This window comes from Formica exsecta, unplaced genomic scaffold (genome assembly GCF_003651465.1).
Source record: "Formica exsecta isolate Colony F162 unplaced genomic scaffold, ASM365146v1 scaffold353, whole genome shotgun sequence".
Taxonomy (NCBI): Eukaryota; Metazoa; Arthropoda; class Insecta; order Hymenoptera; family Formicidae; genus Formica; species Formica exsecta.
Genome location: NW_021850780.1, coordinates 900,615 through 918,519, shown reverse-complemented (window position 1 = coordinate 918,519; position 17,905 = coordinate 900,615). Strand labels below are relative to the sequence as shown.

General features: G+C 31.5%; 1 protein-coding gene across 3 annotated transcripts in view; it reads right to left on the bottom strand.

The window, feature by feature from the left end:
• LOC115238732 (glutamine synthetase 2 cytoplasmic) overlaps window positions 1-17,472 on the bottom strand; it is a 27,347-nt gene extending 9,875 nt beyond the window's left edge. Inside the window, exon 1 of one of the 3 annotated variants that reach the window (XM_029812781.1) lies at window positions 17,324-17,472. Coding sequence is in view for 1 of the 3 variants with exons in the window: in XM_029812780.1 (XP_029668640.1) it covers window positions 742-842 (101 nt within the window). In the remaining 2 variants the exon portion in view is untranslated. Of the gene's footprint in view, window positions 1-741; window positions 1,034-10,234; window positions 10,442-17,323 lie in introns of those variants that run through there. The other 2 variants (XM_029812782.1, XM_029812780.1) reach the window with 2 other exon arrangements.
• Window positions 17,473-17,905: the final 433 nt, after the last annotated feature.

The window sequence follows — 17,905 nt, the reverse complement described above, 5'->3', positions numbered from 1 at the left end:
CCCACCCGCTCCTTGAATTATTTGAATTTTATATATATTTATACACACACACAAAATTATGATACTTATAAGATAACTTGAAATGATAATAAAAAAAAATCGGCAACTTTATATCAGCGTAATAAAAATTAAGTGTGCTATCAATATTTTAGTATATTCAACTATCTTTATTATTTGAGTCCAGTAATTATCAGTATCCAGAGATATATCTGTTCTATACTCTGACAGCATATATGCTAATAAAATCTGCATAAATATAGCTCTGGCAATTTAGTAATTTTTCCGAGTATAACAGGTGTTCCTCCAAATGTGAAGTGTACTCCACATTTCATCCACAGATTTTTCTACCAATTTTTAAACATTACAAGAATCCGATCATGACATAACTCAAAATTTGATTGTCAAAACAATCAATCTCAGAACTGAAAAATTACGGGAAAAAAAATGATATCTCGCAAAAAAGAAGACGAATCTAAATTCGCGCATATATGAGCAGTATTATAAAAGTTTTGTTAAATTTACTGTAACGATTTCTGGAATTGAAGAATTTTTCTCTTTCTTTTATTTTTCTTTCTTTCTCAAACATAAATTGTGCAGCTATAAATAAACAAAAGTAGGTCAGTATAGCTTAAAGTTAATTAAAAATCAATTAAAGACATAAATCTAAAGTTAATTAAAAATTAATTGAAGATCTAACAATCTCTTTCACACGTTCCTATCAAACCTATTGTCTCTACCAACCTAAAACACCTGCTGATGGAGATCCATGACCTTTCATTGGTCATTTTCGCGATGCGCAGGAGCTTCGGCCCGCAAATCCTGACGAATATATTGGTGCTCATCGTGATGGAATTTCGTCGTCGAGGTGAGGATACGCGAAAGAAATCTCGATCGGTCTTCAAGAGGATTGCGCGTTTTAAGAGAAGAGCGCACGAATATCGGGGAGAAAAAGAAGCCGCAAAAAAAGAAAGAAGAAAACCAGGACAAAACCGATGAGAGAGCACGAGGGAGCAACGCACCCTGAAAACTGGTCGACAAGGAACGAGAGTGGTACCATTTATATGGGCGCCCCTTCCCTAACGCTACCTTGGGCACCTGAGGATGCCCAACGAGTTTAACTTGTGTTTCGTTTTTCAAGCATTTTCGCACGGGGCAAAAAATATTGCGGTTGCGATATAAACAAACTACTCTCCTTGCTATCTGATTGAACGACAGGTCAATTTCACCGCGGATTATATGATGTCACTCGTCGCGTCGAAATTCAGCGTGTGATTTAATTTTTAATTAACTTTTTTCATCTTCATTATCAATATGATTTCTTTGCAATTGTTGTTGGGATTGTATGCGAAATTGCATGTTCCGCAATTGGCGCGAGTAATTTCGCAATTAGCGCGATGTTAATTCATCCCGCTGAGAAATATCATCCAGGACGACGAGAGACGGCTCTTCTATTATAGCGTTAATATTATTTTTATTTTTATTCTTCTTGGAGAGAAATGGTAGATAGTGAATTAGAAGCTGCAAATTTTGTCCAATCACGATTTAATGCTCAATATCATAATATTATTAATTATTAACATTATTGTTAATTAATTATTGACATAATTAATTATCATTATTATTAATTTCATCGTGAGTTTCTGTCCCGTATTATTCTTTATACTCTCCCTCTCTCTCTTGCACTATTATTCAGAAAATATATAAATTTTAATAATTTTTTTAGAAAATTTTATAGATATCTAATAACTTCTCTTAAATAGTATTCATATCGTAAAATACGCGTGTGTCGAATATTCTAATGTTCTTTTTTTATTTTCATTTAATTGTGAGATTAATATATAACTATTTCAAGATCTCTTTCCTGATGTAGGTTGTAAAAAATATGATATAAAAAAAATGTTGTATATAATGTAAACAATATCTAGATTTGCTTGCTGGTTAAATCAAGCAAAATTTGCTTCGCAGTCAAAGTTAAAATAAATAAATGAAACGAGTTAAAAATTGTCGAGACGTTTTGTAGCTGGAACATCAATTGATCCAACCACTATTGGTATGCAGACGTAAATAAAAGAAGAGAAGCAAAATGTGTCGCGGTCGATGCTCGTTTATTGAATAAAAAATGCTAAAGCGGGTAGTGGAACATTCAAAAGAGTGATTGTAGATCCAAGTAGTTAATTATCGTGAGAATCTCGTGCCAAGACAGCGAAAATGTGGTCAATGATCTCCGAAAGACTATAAGTCAATGTTATACTTGGACCATTCACAAATTGAACGTTTTCACATTATGTATTTAACGTTAAATACGTAGAAAAGACTTTCGATGAATTTAACTTCTCTTAAATGTAAAGAGATCTTCTTTGGTGTGAATATAAAAGATCAATTGTCAGATATAATTTATGATTAATATACAGGGTGTCCTCAATTTAAATGTCAAAACTTTAGGAGCGTGTAGGGGACCGATAAACTAAGACAAAAAGTTCTTTAGAAATTTACTCGTTTTTGCTTCGTTTTGAAGAAAATCGCAGAAAATGAAACAAATAATTTTCATCAAAAAACTTGCAGAATATAAAAAATAATAAAAATTGTAGAATATGGAATTAAGAAAAGAGAGCGAGTTAAAATCCTCCTGAGGTAAAATTAGATTAGAAACAAAATTTCGCGTTGTCGCGTATTTATCTACAATCCTCTAATTTTACCTCAGGAGGATTTTAACTCACTCTCTTTTCTTAATTCCATGTTCACAATTTTTATTTTATAATACTTTTTGATAAATCTAATAATTTTAGTGTTGTTTTAAGTTTTTTGGTGAAAATTATTTGTTTCATTTTTTACGATTTTTTTCAAAACGAAGCAAAAACGAGCAAATCTCTAAAGGACTTTTTATCTTAGTTTATCGGTCCCCTACACGCTCCTAAAATTTTAACATTTAAATTGGGGACACCTTGTATATATATAATAATTAATAATATTGTCTTTCGTATATACATAATACATGACACGCGACAATTAATCCATCTCGAAATTCAGGAAGAAGATTACTTATATATGTTAACCCGAGTAAATAATCTGTCGCCGGCTGTGTGAAGTTAGTTAAAATATTTGACCATCAAGGATCGGGACGTCATTTTTGCAGCTGCAATCGTCTTTCGCCTGTGACTCGCAGCTTGAATCTGAATACACGCGATGTGTAAATATGTGTGATATTACTCGCAGTATTTATTTCCGGAAACTGTGTAATTGTTTCGCATTTCCACGCTCTCTGTAGGATACATGTTTTGTACATATTTACACATTTACATTGTAATTACTCACCGCGCGAGGGCGGGAGCCGTCGGGGGACGGGGGTCTTTAAACATTAAAAGAATATTTGCCGGGCAAATGCTGATAATATACAGGGTGTCCCCAATTTAAATGTCAAAACTTTAGGAGCGTGTAGGGGACCGATAAACTAAGACAAAAAGTCCTTTAGAGATTTGCTCGTTTTTGCTTCGTTTTGAAGAAAATCGCAAGAAATGAAACAAATAATTTTCACCAAAAAACTTAAAACAACATTAAAATTATTAGATTTATCAAAAAGTATTACAAAATAAAAATTGTAGAATATGGAATTAAGAAAAGAGAGTGAGTTAAAATCCTCTTGAGGTAAAATTAGATTAGAAACCAAATTTCGCGTTGTCGCGTATTTATCTACAATCCTCTAATTTTACCTCAGGAGGATTTTAACTCACTCTCTTTTCTTAATTCCATGTTCTACAATTTTTATTTTATAATACTTTTTGATAAATCTAATAATTTTAGTGTTGTTTTAAGTTTTTTGGTAAAAATTAAATTTTTCATTTTTTGCGATTTTCTTCAAAACGAAGCAAAAACGAGCAAATCTCTAAAGGACTTTTTGTCTTAGTTTATCGGTCCCCTACACGCTCCTAAAGTTTTGACATTTAAATTGGGGACACTCTGTATATATTAATCATAAATTGTAATATATTATAATATACTTATACTTATAGCATGGAAAAGGGGATAGAAGAGATTGAAAATAATCAAATAAGAGCTATAATAATTATAAAGCTATAGTAATTAAAATAATTAATATAAGAATAAAAAGAAAAATTATATTATTACTTAATAATGGAATATTGTAGCAATAATAATAGAGTTGTGTTGTAGGGCCATAACGTATTTAATTAAAGAATTAGAGTTACGACGATTACACTTTAACACGCTCATAACAAGCGCAAATTAACAGATACGTATTTGAGCAAACTCGAGCGTAACTATGCATTTTGCGTTCACGTAATCGCAATTCGTTTATTCATTTCATAGACGATATTTATGCACAATTATCACGTACTTGAAAATGCAATGTCAATATGTATGCACGAGAAGTAGTCGCGCGTTAATTGATTATGTCGCGCCGATATTGTAGAAGAAAAATCAGAGCGAGTCAACAAATTAAAAAATTCAATAGTAAGTTCCAATGTAAAGTGTATGATTGATTCAGCAAACGTTATACGCGATCAGTTTTCACACGTGAATCTTTGTCGGATATACGAATATATTTTCTTAAAAAAATAATGCTTTTAATTATTCAACTGCAATATAATAAGTTTCTTAACACAATGTTTTAACGTATACTTGTTCTTTTATTTGAAGATTAAATTCATATCTCACATTGATTATTATGAGACACGAAACCCCGCGCGTGACTAACAAACGTCACTGAAGAGATACATTGCTGCAATCAGTGGATTGTTCAAGCAACCATTACGTCAATACGATTAATTAATCTGTGAACTCGTGTCGGTGACATTATACGATGTCTCGTTTGTAATAAAAATCACTTGATTCTACAACGTGCTGTGTTGATTGTTATATTAAATGACATAATTGATCTAATAACATTTTTATATATTTAACATGTATTAATAAATGTTTCTTAATGTGTATCAATTTGTAGATTTAAATTAAGTATCGCACTCGGTTTTAATCCTTCGACGCGATTGCAAAATCATGTATCATTGACCTCGTTATCGCTCTCTTCCATAGATAAGTTCGAGATCTCATCTTACGAGACAACTCGTGACGTCTGAATGACGATATTTAAGAAATTCGATTTCATGAAGAATCGGTAAATGAATCATATTCGCGAAGTCTAGAAAAGTAAAATGAGAGAAATCATTAGAAATTTATTAATTTTTCATTGACAAGAATATTTACAGCTTTCTCATCTAACAAGAATTCAGAATCCTTTATAAAGACTCCATAAAATTTTTTTTTGCATAAAATAAAGAATTAATAAATGCACTTAATAATAGAAGATTATTTATTTTAAAAATTGCAACTGCACCTTACATATCGCGCGTAATAATAATAATATAAGACATAAGAAAAGATAGAATTTATAATATATCACACATTTTACCTTACGTAAAAAAAATTTCCTATCTGTTAACGTTCCCAAGATATAATCTGTCCCAGTTTTTTGTAGGATACCCTATATATAGCAATACCAATTAGCACATTGGAAGAATCCCGCTTCTAAATGTACATTTTTGATCGAGATAAATAAATTATTTAAATTCTGTCAAAACAGCGACCTATGTATAGTTGTGATAAATTTACCATGTGTCAAATCGCTAAAGTTAAAAATTAGCACAAATCGATCGAAGAGAAACAAAGTATCCACTACAAAGAAAATAACCATCCGCTCTCATCGAATCCAGCCTTTTAGCCGATAAAAATACTTGTCCGCTACCTTAGACAGCGATCGATCTTCTTATCCCCACATTACGTATGTTTGCTATCATTATACCTATCGAATGTTAATCTAGATTGTTCTTTCTGCAATCTTTGTTTAACAAAGACCCTTTCACTGCTGCATTTATATGAAAAAAAAATTATATTAATAAAATACAATATTTGTCAAGAGAATGAACGTCTTTAAGAAAATATTGGATTAAAATTTAGATATAAATGTCTTGAAAATTCTTCTCCCGTATGTATATAGAGATCTCCCGTTTTTTAATGTTTTCACGAATTAAAATAAAAGAAATATATCCGTAGATAGATCCTATTAAATTTAAAATCTAAAAAAAAAAGATCTCTTGAGATGAATTTATTTATGTAAATGTAGAATATATAATAATATTGATAAAACACTGAACTAATTATTTAAGCTCATGAGTATTCTTATCCCGTATAATTTTGTAAGTAGGATATGATGTGTCGATAAAAATACTTACTCAATTGCAGATAATCATTGCTTATCGATGATAGACCTAATCAAAAAACAGAAACGATAGAACTCGACGCATAAGAATTGTTTATAATGTCGTATGAATGATTTTTATGTCAAATAAAATTTTAGGAAAAATTACATTGACTGAATTGTAATTCCGATTATATTTCGTATACACAGCGTCTTTCAAATTAGAAACTAATAAATCTCATAATTGTATTTTGATAAAACTTAAGAAGAGTGATAATATTATTGGAGTTCAGAAACATACTTCAGTTATAAACTGTAATGCAAATTAAGGCAAAACGAAATCAAATGTTTTACAGTTGCTTATCGAAAATAAATACACCGTACTGATAAGATACTAGACAAATATTTACTTTGGAAAATCGTCGTACTTAAACTTTATATCTAACTCGCGTCTTTAAAAATATATAAATTACGCAAATATGCGCTCTTTTTTTTTTTTTAAAGCAAATTACAAAATAACTTAAAATAATTAATATTTTAAGGCCGAGATATGCGATGTGCATAGATACAAATGGAACAAGACGTAATAAATTTTTAATGATCAGATGTACAGTAATCATCTGGAAGTGATTATTATGATAACACAGAGCTATAGTAAAAATTATTAAAAAATAATATCTGTTAAATTACCTATTACAAAAATTGATAGCACTGTTCCATTTACACAAAAGTCCTAATTGTCTCATTTGACCGTATTCTTACGTTCTTACACGTATGCGAGATTGCGCTCCCAAGTACAACGAGAACAGCAATAGAATGTGCGTTAATTTTTTTTTTTTTAATAAGTTACAACATATCATTTGCAGCGCGTTTTGCGCATTTTTACTTCCGTCGCGTTACATTACAAATTACGAGGTCGCGCGATAAAGTAACGAAGGCGGCTTAAGCGTTCCACTGACCTACCCACGACATCAGTCAATGGCCCTTATATAGATCCTTCATTTAAGGGTTTAACCTCATTCGAATATATCTGTTCTCGGAAATCAAATATATCGCGCTTTTACGAGCTTTGCGCTTCGCCATGTTGACACGACAATAAAAGAGATCGATGTCTCATACAGGGTGTCGCGAAACATAATCTTTTGCCACATGAAGTTTTACACTTTGTGTTTGTACCTAGGCATGTACCTAGCATTTTTGCAAAAATTTGTGCAAATCTGTCATATTTATCGTAATAATAAAACTGTTATAGCCCGATTATAATCGACATTTCGATCGTTCGACGCGGAATAATTAGAATAAAGGAATTTTCTTTTATAATGAAAAATATAATCACTTATATATATCCTTGAAGAAAATTTGTTTGACGCGTATGGCTTTATATTATATGTATATTCTGAAATTCAAAAATTTATTTCATCATTAGAGAGATCAACACATGCCTTGAAATTATATTTCGGACATTAAAGGAAAATAATTTTTAAGCGCAATAAAATTATAAGGTTTAAGGCGTTTTTATGCGTATTCTCTCGCATAAATTGTTGGAATCTCTGACTCTAATTATCCAACAAGTTTCATAAGTGCGTTTTTAAATGAAGAGCCTCATGCTGAGTCTCATCGCTGGTGAACCAAATTGAAAAGAAGCCATGAAATCAATCAAGAGCATCAATCGATGACTTGAAAGGAAAACAGGCTCTCGTGCGCATTTACGGAATATTAGATACTCCTTGGTCGTAATACAAGATCTATAACGTTCTATACTCTTTCACGCGACAATCTCTTACAAATTGTTTACGAAGACGTATTTGTTGGGGAGATACGCGCTTTGATTATTTTATTCGAGATATTTGTTTTATGGAGATTAATATATATCTTATCCATAATCTTTTTATCGACAGATCACTATTGGTACATGAATCATAGGAAATTTAGCCCATTGAAAATCATGTAAAATATTTTTTTCTCCTATAAATTATTAATGATAAAATTAGGTGTGTTAATTAAAAGATCGTTTGATCTATTTCGTCGAAAAATTTGATCCCGGATAAAATTTTGCTTCGAGGATGATTGTTTTGTGATTTGTTTTATGTGTTAAGAGTAAAAATTTTCCGCAAGTGTAACGGTCCGCCACCGGGCCAAGTTTCTGGAATGCACTATTTGTCGCTTCCCAGGGTCAAACGAACAATTGCAATATCGTGCCAATTATTTCCGGTGACCGCCATGAAGGACGTTCTGTAAAAATCTAATCCTCTCTTTCTTTGCCAAAAAAAAACCATTCTCTTCTTTTCATCAGCGTACAGTTAATAGTTGGAGCAAAATTAATTATCGGGTAATTAAACTAAATCTGATATAATAATTTTTTTTCGACTGAATGCAAAAACAATATTCAGTAATCTTTATCAATTTTCATAAATTAATTTTATATTAGATTAAATTTTGATACATATTGATAATAAATTTTGATACCGTTATTGAAAGCAGCACAGATCAAAGACATCGATAAATGATAAAATTCATTTTACATCTCTCGAGACATCTGCTATCAATTGGTAGAAAAAAAATATGCGCGTGTATCTCTTACTGCTGATGAAACTGTACAACCTACACACACGCATCCTTGCCAAGTACACGTGATCTACGAGAATAGCATGTTAATAGGCCTAGAAAAAAAAACTACTCTATCGCAATAAAATGAAGGAAAATACCAATTCTCTTAGTTTAACATTTTCATCATTTAAAAACATTTAATCATTTAATTTTTCCACAAGTATAATTTATTGTTGTTGATATTTTCCTTGTCGTTTTTGCCTTTTTTATAACATTTATTTATTTCATTATATAATAATATCACATTTTTTTATTTTACTACGTTATATAATAGTATACTTTTAAAAATGCGATTGATAAGTTAATTAAAATTCTATTGCTTAAAATTTCTTAATATTTTTATATATTCGTGTATAGATAAAATAGCGAATAGAATGTCACGCATATTGTAAAACCCAGATTTTATAATACGATTACGAAATGCAACCATAGCATAACACTGACTATTTTTCGTAAGCTCAATCGACTGCTGATGATAGAAATGTTAAATAATCACATTGCCAAACGTGATTTTTTTATTGATAGACACACTCTTGCGATAAACGTAAGACTGTTGCATTTGAATAAATGTGCATCGATTTAATTATAAACATGCTTCTAAGATTGTATACGTTTCTTGAAATTTTAATAAAATAAATTTATAGAATTGTACAAATTTTTTAGATTTTATTTTATTTGAATTCTGAGTTTGTATATTCAATTCTTTGCATTTCGACTTTATTGTATTAATATATTTGATTTCTGTAACTTTGTCGATTTGAAATCTTCTATATTTTAACATTCTTGATTTTTCAGTGATTTTTATATTAATAGACAATTCTCTGATTCTAGATTTTTTTCTAAACTTTTTGGCTTTAGAATTTTAATATCTGAGTTAAAGGATATCCAGACTTGTTTAAATCTTATGTTGTAATTTCACATATAAAATCTTTTCACGATACTACATTCCATCAGCCCAATTAAACTTCAAGATTGTTTGTAACCTAGTTTCCTAGAGTCCTAAGATCAAGTAGCTCACTATCAAATGATTGTTCAAACAATGACTCGCGGACAAAGAGTAGTCGTCGACACGATACGGTTTCAATAGAAAAAAATAACTTTCATATTTTATCAAGATTTTACTTTATCTTTCTTTATGAAAAAAATCGACGGCTATAATCAATTTCTATGCATTTAAGACTGTCGCCGCTTTGTATAGGGATGATAAAGGTCACAATCTATTTCAATTAACTCTCTACTATACATTGTATTACGGAATATACAATGTGGTCCGTTATTGATGATACAACCGGACAGAAGAAATAATTCTATACGAAAAAAAGATAAAGGTAAAAGATATGCAATTTTTTTTTCCGACCCATTTTTCTTCAATAGGACAAGATTGAAAGATTCGATAAAAGATAAAAAAGGAAAGAGTACCTTGCTGACTTTCCTCCTTACTGCTGGCGAACGCGATTCATCCGCGGCGATGGACACTTAGCATCAACCAGAGATGCGAGAATACTGCCAGATGCAGTTGGCAGTGCAGATCGGTACAACGATATAGGATGTCGTCAACGACGACAACGACGTATAGATACGTGGTCCACGAAAATAGTGTCGCGTGTGAGTGACAGCTGCGTGGATCTACGCGAACACGACGGCGAAGAGATGCGTCATACACTAGACTATGGAGGAAGAACGAGGCTGGCTTTACCCTCCTTTTTATATGTCCCCACCCCGCGGGTTCTGAGCACGCGTTCGCGGTGTGCACCACGTAAGTGCCTCGAGTTGTATCTCTCTTGGTTACTTTTATTTTGTGCGATATCTATACTCCGTCGCGCGGAAAGATTCATAGTTAAGCGATAAAAACAAGGAAGAAAGATAAATTTAAAATTGCTTATATTTGCTTTAAATGTGTATATGTATGAAATAAAGAAAAATATAAAATATATGATAGATATATAATAGTTGAATAAATTCTAATTGTTTATAAATATATTTTTATTAAATATTTCTCTTCTCTCTCTTTTTCTTTTCTTCTGTATAGATTAATAGAAAAAAAAAGATCGTAATATATATCTTTTTTAGAGATTAAATAAACACACGTACAACTTATAGAATGTATACGGTGCCAGTTAGTCACGAATTAACGCTCGTAAAGGACTAATTGCTTCCGTTGTATCCGCTAACACAACAAGCTAACATACTAATCCTTAGCTAACACACTAAACCGTGAATTGTTCGTTCTTTGACAATCGCGTCTAGCCATTGGACAAACACGTGCAATAGAATATTCGTCATCGCAAGCAAAACATGTTCTTTCAGAAATAATCACTTGTTATTATCGTGTTAACTTCTGTTTTGACGATTCTTGATGCCAGAAATAAAAAGATGAAAACGTAATACCTGTGTATCGTAGATTTAAGTGACAATAAAAGGTTCTAGTCATTTTTGATATAGAAATCTTATCATATCGCTGCATCACATGCGCGATTTAACAAACACAATGGATCTGAGGTTTTACGAAATAACGATATCATGCGTTTAAAATTTTCCAAAGTCAAATCTATGTAGACTGCTATATGACAGAATCAAGAATTTGTGGAATTCATGGAAGTAAAAATCCATAAATCCACAAGAGATAATACTTGTTTTCCATAGCGTCGTAAATTCGTACATCCACTGATCAGCTGATCGAAGATTCGACGGAACAACAAGAGTCGCTTTAATAAACTCCGATTAATTTAATCGGATTAACTTATTACAGGTAATACCTCTGATTAATTATTTTGATAGATCTCCGAACAGGCTACATCCTACTTCTTAATCTGCGAATGTTATCTAAATTATTAATTTTGCATTAGATAAATTTGAATAGAAATAATAAAGCTATGGAATCTTTTTCCCCCGTTCCTTCGCATTTCGGATGTATCAATCACGATTATTACGTGCACGACACGCGGCCTGCATCGCACGCATGACACGTTGGGAGCAATCGTCGGTCACAATCGATTGTGACTGACGTTACATGTTACATGTTACATCGCCATGGTGACACGTGAAAACAAATATAACACATGCGATCGCGTAGACGCGCTGACCCACAGTGAGCCTCACGAGTTCAGTGTGTCACGTGTACGTCAAAAAAGGAGCGAAAGTTCCTCTCATTTGTCGACCTCCGCGGCAAAAGTGTGTGTTTTACTACGATGAATTAGTAGGTATCGAAAAACTCGAGGTTACTCGTGGAAGGTGGTTTTTTGGCCATGTGCCCGAATTAAATGGACGCCTCTCACTCCGCACGTTCGTTCATGCGAATCTCGCTTAAATCGAATTGAACTATGCTCGTCTTGCGTCAAACATTTTTTTTTTTTATGTACAAATATACTTAAATTGAAGAATTCTAAATTCTTCCATGAATTTTAGATATAAATCTGTGCTTGTCAAGTTCTAATTTCTCTGCAACTCTCCCGTAGACCCTCGAAACTAAATTCCATAAGTTCCAATATTCCTCGTTTCATCGGAATGTTATTTTTCAAGTAGTTTTGTATCTTTAAATTGTACTGTCTGTCAAACTTCTAAAATTACTTGCTGATATATGTTCGAAACTGATAATCTTTCGTGCTTGTACTTATAATATTTTGGAATCTCTTTTGAATTTAATTGCCCTCAAGGCCACCGAAAGGAAGTAAAAGTATACCTTTTTTTTTTCAAGAATATCGTAAAAAATTCTGCAGTTTATCCGAGAATAGTCTTTTATCGATAAATTTATGCCAACGTTTCGTGTAACGTTACTCGCATTGAAACGACCCTCGCGCGCGTTACCTTGACCCACACTGTACAGTTCAGTGTGTCACGTGCACGAAATGGATCGAAACCGAGTTCAGCATTCTCCTCTCACGATGAGAGTTTTCTTCAACCCTCCAGCGGGTTCACAATTCCCCTCGACCCCTCTCTCTTTCTCATAAATTGAAAATGTTATGTGTGCAACCTGTTTCTTTATTTCCATTTATAAAATCTCTGTATAATTTTCTCTTTTCGTAATTAATAAATATTTTTTTGCTATTGTAATTAATATTTATGTGAATAATTCTTCATAATCTTATTTCTTCGATCAAACAAAATATAAGAAAAATATAATCGTCGCGTATAAAAAGATCAATCATTCAAGATAATAAGATTTTAACGTAAGACAAATATCATATGATTCATGTAAAGGATAAATCATATCGCATCATAACTGATGCGTAATGAGATGAATTTGTCAATTCTACTTTGTAATTAAATTTAATACAACAATTATATATCATTCAAGATAATAAGATTTTAACGTAAGACAAATATCATATGATTCATGTAAAGGATAAATCATATCGCATCATAACTGATGCGTAATGAGATGAATTTGTCTATTCTATTTTGTAATTAAATTTAATACAACAATTATATATATATATATATATATATATATGTTTATTATACTATATTATATTTATTATAAGATTAAACGTTAATTAATTACTGTTATGTGCACGTTATTTATTCAATAGCTCTAATTGCGATCGGTATCGATTTTAATAATTATACAGAGGTAACAGTCAGATGTGTCATTGCAAGTTTTAATTATTCAAATTGCACAAACTCAACATTTGTCGCAATTGTTACATGATACGCAATTGCATTCAATAAAATAGAATATGTTTACAACTTGCAGCATAAAAAACCGGACCGACTCGTGTTTACGGAAGTGCGTAACTATCATTCACTTCGTAATGCATTATTTTCCACAATGGACAAACAGTATTTTCTATATCACTCGGAAAAACAGTAACTAAACAATATATTTTAATTAAGGCTAAACACCAAGGCCAGATAATCAAAACCAATCGATTAGAATATAAGAAGCACGAATCTGTCACGAGAAAACGGAGTAAACACGCGTGAGAGAAATACCGAGTATAATATAAAATAAGGAAAACAGATATTATATTGTATGCATGTGTGTGTGCGTGCGTGTGTATTCATAATATGTTAATATAAGTTCCATAATGCATGTTGTGTAACAGAGTATTTTTCCTACGCCATACAAATTTAAATTGCTCGTACAAATTGCAATTCGACACTGATATTGTTCTATTCCTACACAAAAAAGATATATAGCTGCTTAAATAATAACAAGAGATTTATGTAAGAGAAAAAGAAATGTGGGAAGCTCTTCCGCCAGTTTCGTACAAATTTATATCTGCTGCAAAAGACTTACGAATTGCTGTATAAAATGATATTATTACACGACGATATTTCGCGGAATTAGCGCAAAGAGGAGGATAATTATTCATCATCTCTGGGCGTGACGCTGACGTAGAACATTTGGCACCACTCGTAAAGCACGAACATCCGTGGATTAATTTCAGCAGCAGTGTATCTTGTGCATAAAGCTTTCACGAGATTCGACATTTTTCTATTCTCGCGATCTAGGTCAGTGTCGGCGCTCCGAGTGATTCATTTACTTACGGCATATATTACAAAAATTCGTCCTTGTGTACGAATAATAGGCCAGCTTATCGGGATAATTGGTATTGGTATCTAATAGAATTATTATATTTATAATTTCGCGAAAAATATAAATTTAAAAATATGATTGGCCAGTATAAGATACTACATTCTTAATTTAGTTTCACTCTATCCTATTTTTGTAGAAATTTAGTTCGCGATGTTCAGGGAGGCATCAACACATGTTATGTAGATATTTGTTTCGTTAAGAATTTAATGAATTAAAAAAAGAAAGAGAGAGAGGATAAAAATAAATAATAACAGTAACAGGCTCAGAGTACTAACAATTACATGGGTAAACCGGCAAAGAAGAGTCAAGGCACGGGTATTACTGTGCGAAATTTATTTAGAAAGTATTCCGTAAATGCGAAGATTAATTAATTTCAAATTTAATAAAGAAATCTTATTATTGCATTTGAACTGTTTAAGAACGGTTAAAATGTTATTTTAATAGAAATAGCGGTTTGAAAATAATTTCTTCTTTTGTAACTGTGTCCAATTTTAAACGAGAAAAAACATAAAGCGCGTGTGGGAAAACTGAAAGAATAAAACCAGCTGTTAGGTACTACTATGAACAAAGCGTTATGACATGATGCGCGCACAGGGATCTTCAATAAAGATTCGTAATGTTCGACAAAGAGACGTCAATATTTTTTCACATCCAGAGATTATTATATTTGGATTTACATCCTGGCATAAGGTGTACGAAAAATTTTGCAGAAAGTATTTACGAATGTTTTTTTCCTAATGAATGTAACGAATATAATAATCTTTAAAAAAAAAAAACGAATTATAGAGAAATTTATGCGAGTCGAAATCATTTGCAAGAATATTTTAACACGAAACGAAGAGGATTCCTTCTGGGATCACGAGTAATTTCAGATTTAACGGGCATTAACAGAGAGAGAGAGAGAGAGAGAGAGAGAAAGAGATACGTTATTTATACTCATTATAGTTCCACAGCTCATTTCGCAATAGTGCTGTAGTGTGAAGGTAATGTAACTCCGGCAATAACTCGTTACTGTCGATAAGAGATATATAAACGTATCGAGGATAATTAAATGCAGCCGTGGCTCAAACACCTTGACTTTGACTACGTGAATTGCGGGAGCTCTTATTCGTTACAGTAATGCATCTTTCAAATTTACGTGATAACTATGGTAATGAATATGCGTTTTTATTGCGCAAGCACCTTCTTGTTAAGCTAATTTTGTGCCAACTTTTTTATCGGTAAGTTTATTTTTTTTAAACAATTAAACCTAATAATTATATCGCGTATTAAATTGAAAAAGAGAAATATTTTGAGAATTATATCACCTATATATTTTATATATATAAATATTATCGTTATATTTCATATATTATATAAATTATCCCATATATATGTGTATATATATATACAGGGTGCGGCATTTATAGTGACGCGGGCATATTTTTCGGAAACAAAGTGAGATATCAAAAAATCTTTCAGACAAAAGTTGCATGGTTTCGAGGGGGCCACATGATAAAAATATGGATTTGACCTTAAGTGGTCTTTTCAAGGTGAGGTATTCTGTACATAAAAGTATTACGGTAAGATTATCGAAAACTAAATATTTTACGAGATATTTTATTTTTTATATCAAAATATGTCAGATTAAAATATAAAATAACTCAAAAAGTACTTAATAAAAAAATACTTTATTATAGTGTTTTGGAAAGCTCTCGGGATAAGCTATAAGAATATGTAATAAAAAATGTGGAGTTCCATTTAAGAAAACATCGACCACATTGACCTCACCTTGAAAAGACCACTTAAGGTTAAATCCATATTTTTATCATGTGGCCCCCTCGAAACCATGCAACTTTTGTCTGAAACATTTTTTGATATCTCACTTCGTTTCCGAAAAATATGCCCGCGTCACTATAAATGCCGCACCCTGTATATATATATATATATATATTATCCTCATATATTTAATTATATTACATTTATATTATTTTTCAGGACGAAATTTTTTTAGACGATAAGATTAATTGAAATGTTTGTTATTGATTCGCTTAATGAATCATTTTATGTGAACACAAGAATTTAAAAGAATAATAAGGAAAAATCTGCAATTTAGAATATACAATCTCATAAAGCGCTTTCCGCGCGCGAGATGAATGGCTTAGTATTCGTGCTACATACTTTAGCAACTGTTACTTATTGGGAAATATATCCTAATAATACCAGTTATACCGCATGACGGAGAAATATTGCGTAACAAATAGCATATATTGCCATTTTTAATGACAATTTATAATAACCATCAATTTTATCTTTGCGAAACATTTCAATGTCTAGAGCTTGAGTAAATCATAATATATATTTTATTGTATAATAAGACATAAATTAAAAAATATTCTCTAAAATAAAATGTAAATATATTATATAAACCTGCGCAAAATATAAATAAAACTTTTTGTGGAATGCAACAGAAATGAGGTATTATTTAAGTTTCAAATGTTGACTAAAAATAATAAAAATTTTGCATTTGTATAAAATACAAAATAATAACAAAACAGTATTAAAAATCCAGAGTTACTAGTTGTATATAAGATATTTAATAGTTTAACAGAACGTAAAAGATTTGAGAAAAGAGAGGATGGCAAAAATATATTGAACTAACAACTTTTTAGTAAAATAGCAAACAATTTTGTTTAAAACATTTTCAATTCAATCCTATAAAAAATTATATAGAGTCTCCATAACCATTAATAATCGACTTTTCAAAACTTTTATTTATTAATTATAATTAAATTTTTTTAACTTCAACAATTTTTGCAATTATATATTCCAGTCATAATATTGTACATCTATCAAATTTCTTCAAATTAAAACAAAGAATTATTAAATTACTTTCATTCACGTCTAATCGTCTAATTGTCAATCTGTTAATTTTCACGAAACAATGTTTCAGAAGCCGACCACCAAATGTATCTCGCTAAAACACTCACCTTTAGTTGGTCCACTTGATGAGAGCTACTCGTCCAAATGTCTTGATAAAGTATTCTATGACTATGCTGTTCAGTTACAGTTAGCTATTGCCTGATAACGCGTTCTGCAATACTACCGTGGCGGTTAGCTCGCGATACTTATGTAGGAGAGCGTTTCAGCGCAAGCGTCGCTCACCCCCCCGGCGGTCGGCTTCCACCTCTCCGTGATGGGCATGATTATCCAGCATGATCGTACGTCCATCGTAAATCGTTAAATGTTGTAAATTCTTCTCGCGATGCTCGCGAATCATGCAAATTGGACACACGGAATCTGAAGACCGTGAATCAGAGCTATGCGAAGCAAGATACATTCACGAAATCAGAGATAGAGATCTGCTATGTAAGGACTCGGATATTGATATCGATGATTTCAAGGAGCTTCTTTTCGTAAAGACGAATTTATGGTAGATTGATTGTATCAAATTCGAAAAATTATACTTTTCTATAATAAAAAGTTCATATAGTGATAAGAATTCTTGGTATCAAGAATTTGAATTCTCGTATATTTAAAGATCTATGAGAATTTGGTATGAAAATTTAAAA